The sequence below is a fragment of the Eutrigla gurnardus genome, assembly GCF_963514095.1.
Source record: "Eutrigla gurnardus genome assembly, chromosome: 3".
NCBI classification, from domain to species: Eukaryota; Metazoa; Chordata; class Actinopteri; order Perciformes; family Triglidae; genus Eutrigla; species Eutrigla gurnardus.
Window position 1 is genome coordinate 21,997,141 of NC_139917.1, and position 12,027 is coordinate 22,009,167.

Here is a 12,027-nt window from a genome sequence, read left to right on the forward strand (position 1 = left end):
TATGTTTGCATCCAGTCTAATGGAAGTTAAACAGGTGTGGTACGAGCACGCTGCACGGCCATCTGAAAACACAATGGGAGTGCTCATTACCTGCTGCGGTTCATTGGTGAGGAAATTAATCCACTCATTGTTCTGGCGAGGAAGGCAGTGTCTGGTTGCTATGAGCAGAAATCATTGTGGCAGCCTACGTGTTGGAAATATACTTTTTTTTGTAAAGAGAAACAAACACTTAAGGTGGAGGAAGTGTATTATAACATTATTCAAATGGGGTTATTGCTGCTTGATATTACTAAAAACCACAAAGCTTCAGGTCCTACTGTGTCATTTTCTTGGTTCGTTTAATTTGCTTTTCCCCGCCCACAGTTAAAGAATACAGAGTAAATAAAATGTTCAACTGACTTGGTTTGGAATTCACTTAAAATGTAAATATTAAGCTCTCTGTATTGACAAGTGTGATTTACAACAGTGACGCACCACTTACATAAACAGTTCCTCATCAAAAGTTGCCACATTGTTAGCGTCTCTGTGAGGTGTCGCGTGTTATTTTGACAACATTTTCGTTTTTGGAGAAGCAAATGAAGACTGGAGCTGGTGCTAATTGCTCTGTCTTCACGCCTTCTAGAGGAATATGATGCTCCAAGGGCAAGGCAGTGGTATTTATATAACAGCGATGAAGCAAAAGTAACACATCATAAAGATTTAAATACAAAAAAAGCAGCAACATAGAAGTGATTACAAAAACAAAACCAGCTAAAATAGAAAAAGACAGGCATGAAATACAAGAATAAATGAGTAATTATTTGATTTATTAAAAGGCAGCAGCAAACAGAGAGGGTTTTTAGTTTGTTCAGTTGTTAATGTTCAGACTGTGGACAGACCTGTCCCACATGACCTCAGAGGTCTGGATGGTTCATAATGTACTAGGAGAGGGAGGAAGCATAGCACAGCAGTGTGGAGGCGTGGCCACCAGCTCTCATGACAGGTAGACACGGGGGGGAGGAGCCAGAGCACCTGTGCAGAGCTGACAGCAAGTGCACAGTGAACACTACACCTGTTGGACTTCCCAGGCTCTCTGTTTCTTCCTCCCTCTTCCTGTCCCTCTATCTCTCTCTTCCCCTGCTTTTCTCTGAAAGGGAGCCGACGGGCCTCGCCATGGATCCCAACGGGGCCGGCGTGGGCGAGAAGGAGAAGGAGAAGGAGAAGGACAAGGTGATAAAGAGGAGGAACCGGCCCGTGTTCCTGCGTTACCTGGAGAGGAGGAAGACGGACACTATTGTGGTCGAGGACTCGGCCAAAGGGGATGTCAACCTGGGGACGCTGGTGAGGAGGAGTCAGTCCGACAAGACGGAGTACAGCGCCAAACTTCAAGGTACACGCCGGGCTAATGACCTCCCGAGGGGTCAAAACTATGGCAACAATGATACAGATGTGAGCCGACAATCAGTGTGAAAACTCTCTCAACTCTTTGCAAACTTGCTGATGGGACTTATGGACAAATATGTCCACTTTAGATGGACTGTCAGAGCAGTATATATGGCATGGGGGGCAAAAAGTCAACACACACACACACTAGTGGACTATTTGTTTTCACAGCCAGTTGACAGAAACATACAGATACACCCACGGCCACTTGCAGATACAGATGCGACACAGAAACGTGCTTTAGTTCAGTTTTTCCAGCTCACTTGTCAGCGAGGCACAGCGAGCAGAGTTCCTCCTCTAGATACCGGGCGCCTGTTGTGTTACTATGTGTTGAGCAGCAGATACTCCCACAGGGACGCAGCCACATATGCAAACCGGGCTCCAAACTCAGGCACAGAGGAGTGGCTCTCCAAGTGCTTTAGACCGGCTCGTAAACAAGACCTTAGACACCGGCGCGGAGACGGATGTACAGAACATTCACCACGACGAAGTTTAACAAAAGAGTTGGGACCATCGGTCTTGTAGTTTGGTTCACGTTGGATTTTACATCACAAAACCATTGACATTGACATAAGAACCAGAGCAGAACCATAAAAGTAAACTGTTAATCCAGCTGTACGTTGCCGCATCACAACTGATGACATAGTCTTTTTTTAATGACGCGCATTTCCACAAACTGGCTTCACCTGTCCCTACGGTGCAGTCAGTGACGGGGAATGCTGCACTTCAGGCCAAATGACTGACACGACTGTGTCAGCAGGGGTTACTATCAAAGATTAGCCAAGTATGCAGGCTTTCCTGTGCCACTTGTTTCCTGGGTTTCCAACACTCATGATGCCTAGTGGCACCTTGTCAGAAATAGCAAAGTACAGCCCACTTCTCACTTGGTGTTGTGCTGATAAGATACACACACACACACACACACACACACACACACACACACACACACACACACACACACACACACACACACACACACACACACACACACACACACACACACACACACACACACACACACATTTGCCTTATCAGCATCGGCTCTGTTTACCTGAAATAGAGACCCTATCCACTCCCTCTGCACTTTCTGTTTTCCTGACCAACCTGCATAATGGCAGATGGGGTTGTCAACAAAAAAAAAAAACAACACACACACACTGGGATGTTTTCAGTAAACCAATCTCCCACCGTGTTTGACTGTAGCCTCACACCTGACGAGCAGCGTTGCATATGTTTACAGTGGAATTACCATGGCAAATATTGACAGTACGATGACTTCACCGAAAGAGGAAACATGTGAGTCGCTGCTCGACAGTCGGACGCGTCTGCTCGTCAGACAGGTTGGTCGGGCCGCAGAGCCATGGCAACATGACATCACTACGTCTGAGTATTTACAGTAATTAAATGAAATAGTTCCGACAATGATTTACCCAGAGCGGCATTCACAGAAAGGGAAGGAGCATGTAGGGTGAAGGTTGCTTTGATGTGGGTTTATATTCTATGAGGACTGGACTTTGTTCATAGTCAGAATAAATGGTAACATACCAAAAAAAGATAAATGTCAGAATTTCCTTTTAGTGGAAAATTAATGATTAAAGTTCGACATCAAAGCATACTTCATCCAAAAAAAATCCTCAGTATTCTCAATGATAAAATCCCATTGTGCACTTTTTTTTTTAATCGTGTAGCAAAGTCAAACCGTGTCATTTTTCTAGTATGCGATATGTGATACACCCGGCCTTGTATTCTGTTGGATCCCTTTCAATGGCTGAACTGTGAAAAGCCCTGTATCCACTTTCATGGGAACTCCAGCGACCGTACCTCACCAAACATGCTGGCAAAAGGAGAAGTCAGCATTGTGTTCGCTCTGTTGTTGGGTCTCAATAGTTCTGATTTAGATTTTGTATCATTTTGAATGTATCCGTGTGGAGGAATCTCTTCAAGGCTGGTTATGAATAACAGAATTCAACAGAATTCAACAGCATTCTTGCACCTTTGAAATGAAGGGGACTTTTCTCACAGAGTGAGGCTTTTAGTGATCCGTAGGGTCTCTTTTCACACTGAAATACTGTTGAAACATGAATTATTCTTACTTTGAATACACCATCGCCACCAGTACAACAGTTTATCTGACGCTAAAGAAAAATGTAAAGCATGCAAATAGATTTAAGAGGCTTCATTAATACAACAGATGACCTCAGCTATTTCTTATAGTGTTGTCAGACATTGACAAGTGAGTTGATAAATACTGAAGGATGCCTGTTATGACTTCACAGTTCAGTTTAATTGTGCGTTGACCAAACATGAGTATGTGATAGCCAAAGAAGCTGAATTCAGAAGAATGCTGTGATTTCTTAAAACTATTATTTCAGCTGTTACATCGTCTGCAATCATTCTGAGGAGATGAAAAGTTATGAGGAGGTTAAATAAGCTCCCACTGACAGACATTTGAATGAGGTATTAAAAGGAAATCTGTATCAAGATAAAAGCACACAAAAGCACATTCTTTCAAATGAATATTACCTTTCTAGAGTTTCTAATGTTCGGTTTTCACTGAGATTTTCAGAGAGGTGATCATTCAGCTCTACAGGCGGAATCTGATCAGACGTCTGCGGGAGTCGGCCCACGTGTGAATATAACGTGTACGGTGTTACTTCCCCACATTGCAATGCTGCGGTTTCATCCACCGCATTTGCAACTTCAATAAAACAGGATCGAATAAAACATTTTGGGGGAAATTTAAACATTAATGAAATATAAGAAGAAGAATGTCCTCAGACGTCCCCTACTCTTCATCTTTGACTCATAAAACTCATAATCACAGCGAGTGTGAATACAAAGGGTGTGACTGCACTAATTATCACCCGGAAAGCTAACATGCCTATAGAATAAAGTAGACATTGAGGTCCTCAGTCAAATGTCGTGCAAGTTTATGTGCATATGTGTGTCAAACGAGGGGAGATGAGGTGGGTGTATGCCTGACGGTGTGCCAGTGTGAATTTGTGTGTGTGTGTGTCCTTGCATATGTAGGTCCTCCCAGTCTGAGCAGATGGAATGCCTGAGCACGACGGAGCATTACATCAGCGGCACGATTACTTCCGTAACCTGACACAAGCCTTGCAGCCCTCTGTTTCCCTTCCTCCCTACCTCCACCTCTCTCTCTCTCTCTCTCTCGCTCTCTCTCTCTCTTCATTGCTCTTCCCCCCAGACAAGCGAGTGATGTGTGTGGCCGTCGATTAAGCGGCGAGGAAGCATCCCTCTTCGCGCCTGCCTGCCATGCAAAGCACAGTGCAGCCGCAGACTGATTAGACAGCGGCGCGATAAAAAAAAAGAAAAGTGAGCCTGACTGGCATGTTAAGTGAGGCCTTTTGGTGCTCCAGTCAAATAATTATATCACCGTGAAATACTGATGGCTGCTGCAGACGTCAAGCGGGCGCGTTAGAAGAGATGTAGCTCTTTTTTTTCCAAGCGTGCGCGGCCCACAGGAGCAGCTTGTTTACCAGCACTTTTAGGAAATGCACACAGATGGCTGGAAATGTTGGCAAAACGCATACATTCTGGGAGGAAATTGCACATTTTAATGGCACAATGCTCACAACATTCTTTTCTTTGTCCTTGTATGACCTCTATGACTATAAGGCCAGACGCTGCCGTACATGAGAACTGCTCATTTCATCTCAATTTTACAATGTCATCCTCTCTCAGAGAAAATGACCCCCCACGACCTGTCCACGCCCCCCTCTCCGGCACTGGACCCCGAGGAGGTCCGTGTGAGGAAGATGAGCCGCAGGGCGAAGGTCATCCAGGAGCTGGTGCAGACTGAAAAGGACTTCCTCACAGACATGGAGCTGTGCATCCGAGAGGTGGTCCAGCCGCTCCGAAATCTGCAGGTAGATACTTTTCAGGACCCCCAGTAGAGTCACTTCAAACATTCTAAAAAGACTTTTGATCGTTTCATTTGCCTTCGAGATTGAATGACCTTCTCCTTTGTCAGGTTGTGGATGTCGACAGGCTGTTTACCAACATGGAGACGGTGTGTGAGGTATCTGCAGCGCTCCTTCACAGACTGCACGAGGCGATGGCCGAACCTGATCCCGAGGCGGTCGTCATAGGTAACGCCAGTTTGACGACTAATTGAATTATTTTTTTGACTTTTAGTGCTCTGGTTTGTGTTTGACTACAGATCTCATGTCACGTTTTTTATTTGAAGGAGAAATCTTCATCCAGGCCAAGGCAGCTTTAGAAGATGTGTATAAGATTTACTGTTACCATCACGACGACGCCAACATGTCACTCAAATCCTATGAGAAAGAAGAAGAAGTAAAGCAACATTTCACCACTTGTATATTAGCTCTTAAGTAAGTCAAGTCACTCCCTTAATATGTTTCATTATTGACAACTTTCCTGATATTCCACAGATTAGATTTGTGTATAATCTGATTGGTGACTGTGTTTTTATTTGTTGTAATTACAGGAAAATCTACGACCTAGAGTGAGTAATGAAAATGGATGTTAAATAACAACAAGAATATGTTGAATTCCATATTAAATGTAGATCTTATTGTATTTCATTTGGTTATGTTTTTTGCTGTCATGCATGTGAATGTGAAATGTTTTTATTTCCACAGAGGGAAACCCAACTTGCTGGACATGGGTTCGCTGCTCATCAAACCGGTCCAGAGGATCATGAAGTACCCGTTGCTCCTCAAGGAGCTGTGGCATGCCACGCCTGAAGACCACCCTGACAGCCGCCCCCTGCAGGAGGCGCTCACTGCTGCCAAGATCGTCAACGTTAACATCAACGAGTTCAAGCGACGCAAAGATATAGGTGACTTTTCATTGACAGTGACACACACGAGGGTGTTTATTTATCAATCAATCAATGAAATGTGTGATTATTTTTTTACAAAGCTGGTGTAAATGATGTGCCGTTCTTTGAATTGTGGTTCTTGATAATTCTCAGTTATGAAGTATAAGAGGCTGGAAGATGAAGGCACACTGAGGGGCAAACTGCACAAGTTCAACATCCACTCCATCCGGAAGAAAGGGGACAGGTTCGCTGGTTATCTCAAGATCCTCACTGGAGTCGAACCACAGGTAAAATACTCACTGAGTGTAACTGTGAAAAGAATGATAGAATAATTGTTTTTTTTAAACCGCCATGTTGAACCTCTTCTGTCTGCAGGTGAGAGATGAAGTGTTTGACAGAGAGGAGAAGCTGTTCAGGAGTCTGGAGAAGGCTGTGAGGCTGCTGGCCAAGAATGTTCAATTTTACCTGCAACATACTCAGGTACTGTGCATCCCAACCCCAATACATACTGCCAGAAAAGGATTTAACACGTCCCAATACATAAACGTCAAATGCAGAATGCCAAAAATACCAGGAGGTCCTACTGTATTCAGTCATTTGCAGTTTGCAAACAAGCATGCGGATATATGAGCTAGAGAGTCAAAGTTTAAGCTGCAACGTTTGACAAATAGTACGTCTGAATTAGAAGCAGCTGCAGTATGAACTAAAAATAAAAATAAAGAGCAATGTGGAACACATAGCTGTAGGTACATATTAGCATGCCCTACTACAATGTGTGTGTGTGTGTGTGTGTCTGTGTCAACTTACTATATTTTTTTTCTTGGTGTCTGTTCTGCAGGAAATGGTGTCTGTAGCTGTTCAGAATGTCCAGGACATGGAGGAGATGGTCAAGGATTCAAGCAAAAATCACAAAATAGCCTCTTCGCACACAAATGGAAATGATCCTTATAAGCACTTTGTAAGATATAATAATTATATATATATATATTTGACTGCATGACCTCCCATTCACCCTCCGACTGTGAGTCATCTGTCACTTTGCCCACAGCTACCTGTCTTCTGCGCATTATATTAATCCTCTTCTGGCATGCCTCTAACCTTCCTACTGGGTCCCTCCACCTTCCACTTCCTGCCCTCCTCTCGCTGTGGTCAACCCTGAGATAACTTTACCTTTGAATAAGACTCTTTGTGTAGCCGCGGCGGTTTAGCACAGCCCCGAACCAAAGGCTGTAATGAGCTTTACAGAATAAGTGTAGACACAAAGGCCTGTGTACTCCAAGAAGAAAATCAGAGTCATTTTCTATGAAAAGGGATCCATTGTGCCTGCTGTAATGAAATCACGCCAGCTGTAACTGATAGATGCTATCAGGAAACAGCATTTTCCTCCTTTTTCCACTTTATGTCTAGGATGACCCATTATAAGTCTGTTATGTCTGCTGAAGACTCACTGAGAGCTGGAAAACATTGCTACCTCTTGTTTGTCTGCATGCAGATCAAGCAGCTCTGTTGTGTATTCAGGGTCAATGTAAACGCTCACTTTACCGTCTCCTCTTGGGGGAAATTGAAATTGTGGAGATGCTGCTGCATTCTGAAAAAAAAACAAGGCATTTTTCATCTAAAATCATATAAAAACACACAGAAGTCTGCAAAAAAGGTACCCGTTTACATGTACTGGATATCTCTATTCATCTTCTCCCCGCCTCGTTGACTTCCTGCTACAGAAACACAGCATGGAGCGCTTGGTCCTGACCCCCATCACCTCCCTGCAAGGCATGTTCACAGCTCCGCAGAAGCTCATCCAGAAGCGCTACGACAAATTGCTGGATCACTGCAGCCGCCTGGAGCGCTCTTCTTCTTTTTCACCCTCTTCCTCGTCGTCCACCGCTTCTCCCTCTCCGTCACCGGCGTCAGACGAACCGTCTGGTCCCGCCAAGAGGGACTACGAAGCCATCAACGCCTTGCTGGTGGAGGAGCTGCAGCGGTTCAACATGGCCGCCTATACGATCCTGACCAACTGCGTGGTGTGTCTGGTGGCGCTGCTCAGAGGGCTGATGGACAAAATACTCCTCCGTGCACCGTCCATACAGCAGCTACCAGTGAGGAGCCCACACACACACACACCCACACACACACACACACACACACACACACACACACACACACACACACACACACACACACACACACACACACACAGTCATTCATTAATTCATAGTCCACTTAATCTAGAGACTAATATGTGTTGTGTTTGTCTTATTTCCAGGCTCCACTGTCAAACATTGCTGAAGTGCAGAACAGCATCATGGATGAGCTGAACAACCTGACCTTCGTCAAGGACAACGCGCAGAAGTTAATGGAGCGAAAAGTCAGCTTCGAGAGACAACGAGACAAGAAAATAGTGGTGAGGAAGTGGAAGTCATCAAGAATGGATGGATTCACACCTTGAAACTTGAAATGCACTTTATAGCCCGCAGTGCTATTTAGTCCACTGGTTTGTAGACTTCACTGTGGCTCTACGGTAAAAAACAACATGTTCTTCCTCAAGAAAGAATAGCCGTTTTAAATGTGCGGGACCGATTCCAAGGAATAAATGAGCCGCTGTAAGTCTTATCAAAGGCTGACACAGAGAACAGCTCCTGGCTGTGATTAAATGAGACACTTGGCAAGTCAAAGCTCCATCAGGTATCAATCCCCTGAGATGTATATGTCTATATGTGTGTAGGTGTAGACACACATGCATACACACCAATATATGACGGTGTGTCATTGGATCTATTTCTCCTACCTTCCGTTCTCCCTAGAGCCCCCTCAGCCTATATGTGCCCACACAAACCATGTCTTTGTCCTGTGCCGTCCTCCAGGTGCCAGAGGTGCAGCATCAGACCGAGGAGCAGCGCTCCTGGCTGCGGGCTGAATACCCGCCGAGCCGCCTCTACCAGCTGAAGAGGAAGTGCAACGGCTGCCAGGAGCAGGACCTCAGCCTGCTGGAGGGCGAGCTGGTAGCCCTGCTGGAGGACACGGACCCATCAGGCAGCAGCAGCCGCTGGCTCGTTCACACTGGAGGCAAGTGTGTGTGTGTGTGAGTGTGTGTGTGTGCAGAGACCCATGGGGGGCAGCGGTGGCTCTTGGCGCATTCTGTTAGTAAGAATTAAGTTATCACATCAGATGATGTGCAGGTAAGGTTAGGTCTCCTCTGTACACCTGCGTCTATTAGATTACGAAGGCCGTGTAGACACACCGAACTTATTGCCGCTGACGCGTCAGCACACAGGAATCCGTCCCAGGGGCTCCCGTGGTACCTCTGCCTGCCTCTGGAGATGGTTGCCTCACGACGGGGCCAACTCCATAGCTTGTCTCCATCTCCTCCCTACATCTCACAGAGGCAGCGGAGATGCCGGCGTCTTGTTTGGAACAAACCGCCGCATGTTGTAAGCACCGTTACCTTGAGTACAAAGCCACTCCCTATGGGTATTCGGAAACGAGCATGGAGAGAATGCCGCTTGCACACCTCTGGGTCCTCGGCAATAACAAGTTCTGTTTGATGGGCTCTGGAAAAAAAAAGAAGAGTGTCTCTCAGTATGAAGTGCATTATTCAGAGACTTTTCCTCTGGGGATTACAAGCATTCCCAGGAAGTTGTTGTTCATCAACACCATGAATATGCTTGCCTCACATTTATCCTTCAGTTCACTCACATGGATTTAAGGTTGTGTGAGCAAATGTTCACAGCCTCAATAGAACCCAATGCAGTCGCATATATTAAACACATATTTATCCTTCAGAGATTATTTTTATGAAACCGTTTTTGATTAATAAAGGAACATCTCTTGTGAATGTTACCTTGCTGTTAGAGATGTAAAGGGTCAGTTCAGGTAAACTACACTAGTAGTATTTTTTATTTCTAGGTTTTGTGGTCCATCTCTGAGATTTATCTCCATCTTAATACCATGTGGATGAAATTGTGATTCTTATTAAACACTTAAAAAGCATGTACTGGCTATTCCGAATATCTTTCTTTGCAATTTGGCTTCACCAACCCCTTAAAATTCAAACTGCCCCTTTGTGTCACTGTTAGGTCCACAGGGCTACGTCTACTCCACATTCCTGAAGCAGTACAACCCTCTGAGGGAGTCCCAGCGGGCAGGCCAGATGGCCAAGGAACAGCAGCAGCAGCAGCAGCAGCAGCAGCAGCCGCCTGCCATGGTGGACGAGGACTTTGACGACCTTAGCCTGTTCGTGTCAGGCAGTGGCAGCAGCAGCCTGCGCAGCTTCAACCTCAACACCACCGACAGCGGTTCTACCCTCTCTGGACTGCAGGGGGAGCCAGAGAGCCCGGAAGACCTGGAGGACATGCTGGACACGGAGGCTCAGCAGGTATGTGTGGTAGCCTGCATGCATTCCCCCCCCCCCCAACTGTTCTTGCACCATATGGATGGCACAGGTCAGGTTGACAGGTAAACTATATTTGCTCAGTTTGGTTGTCACTATGACAACAGTGAAGGTCAAGAACGCCCTTTGCAAAGGTCAGCAGTGGCGGACAGAATACACTCAGGCATGCCCATGTGCATGAATGCATAGCACTTCCAAATGAACTATCACCATCAGGAATTAAACAAACAAAAAAACTGAAAGACATCAAACCACAGATCACATAAACCTCATAATTATAATAAAATAATAGCTCAGCAAGCCATGCAAATTTAACTAGCCTCACACATGAGACTCCACCTGTAAAGTATGAGGGTTGTTATTACAGAGGGCCAGTAAAACAGAGCTGTGGCTGGATGACATTAAATGATGACAGCGCTGTCACTTCAACACAACACGGCTCTGTCCTGGCGGTCATGTATTCATCTGCTATGACTTCCCAATCTGACTCTGATTTGCATCACAGCACCACACTGTTATTGGTTTTAAAATGTAAAGGTGTTGAGTGTCTCAGTAGATCGTAACCAGACTGCTGGAAAACATGCCGTCAGTGTGGAAAGCTAACAGTGCCACCTTCTGGATTTATGGAGGATAAACTTCAATATTATTCAATGATGTCAGTGCAAATAAGATGAGCTGTTTTACTATATAACAGTTTGTAATTGTACCTTTGTTTAGTTTAATGTTCCCTCACACACTTAACTGCTGCTGTAACGATGATTACGTGTGATTTGTGTGTCTTTCCAGTTTTATGCCGTGTACGCGTTTCAAGCACGCTGTGACCAGGAGCTGACCTTGCAGGAGTACCAGCACGTCCGCATCCTTCAGTTCTGTGACCTGGGCGGCAATAAGGATTGGTGGTTGGCCGAAGCTAATGGTCAGAAGGGATACGTCCCTGCCAACTACCTTGGCAGGATGTCCTATGCATAAACAGAGGGACTCAGATTTATGCATAGGACATCCAGAAATCCAAACCAAAAAAACAACAACCGGTGGCATTTCAAACAAACTAGCTAATGCATCATGGGAATAGTCCCGACTGTAAAACAAGTCACATTTCTACTTTGTGGAAGTCAAAAACGCGCTCTGTAACATCAGATCTTATCATGTCTCAAACCAAAAGTGTTCGACGTTGAATATGCTTTGCATTCAGAAGATCCTAACCAGGAAGCTCACCGATGGGACTGGACCAGTAATCTGTGATGAACATGAATAATAGAAGGAAATACAGGGCACTGTGCTGAGCACTTTTTTAAAACTTCAGTGTTTTGGTGCATTTATATTGATAATGAAGAAATGTATACATAAAGTAAATTTTGTATGTGAACTTGATTCATAAATGAAGTATATATATATTATGTGAAATGAA

General features: G+C 45.0%; 1 protein-coding gene across 1 annotated transcript; it reads left to right on the forward strand.

The window, feature by feature from the left end:
- The first annotated feature begins 1,038 nt into the window (after positions 1 to 1,038).
- On the forward strand, positions 1,039 to 12,024 carry arhgef38 (Rho guanine nucleotide exchange factor (GEF) 38). The gene is made up of 14 exons (XM_084006172.1): positions 1,039 to 1,369; positions 5,128 to 5,312; positions 5,417 to 5,534; positions 5,633 to 5,780; positions 5,897 to 5,914; positions 6,051 to 6,250; positions 6,386 to 6,519; positions 6,608 to 6,712; positions 7,071 to 7,190; positions 7,954 to 8,328; positions 8,496 to 8,633; positions 9,094 to 9,295; positions 10,306 to 10,604; positions 11,406 to 12,024. The coding sequence occupies exons 1-14, from the start codon at positions 1,153 to 1,155 to the stop codon at positions 11,586 to 11,588; spliced, it is 2,442 nt and encodes an 813-aa protein (XP_083862298.1). The 5' UTR covers positions 1,039 to 1,152; the 3' UTR covers positions 11,589 to 12,024.
- Positions 12,025 to 12,027: the final 3 nt, after the last annotated feature.

Bases quoted from the DNA above. Each gene is read 5' to 3' on its own strand.
- arhgef38 (XM_084006172.1), top strand. From the start codon at position 1,153: ATGGATCCCAACGGGGCCGGCGTGGGCGAGAAGGAGAAGGAGAAGGAG. The intron at 6,520-6,607 runs GTAAAATACTCA...TTCTGTCTGCAG, and splicing joins TCACTGGAGTCGAACCACAG to GTGAGAGATGAAGTGTTTGA. The intron at 8,329-8,495 runs GTGAGGAGCCCA...TCTTATTTCCAG, and splicing joins CGTCCATACAGCAGCTACCA to GCTCCACTGTCAAACATTGC.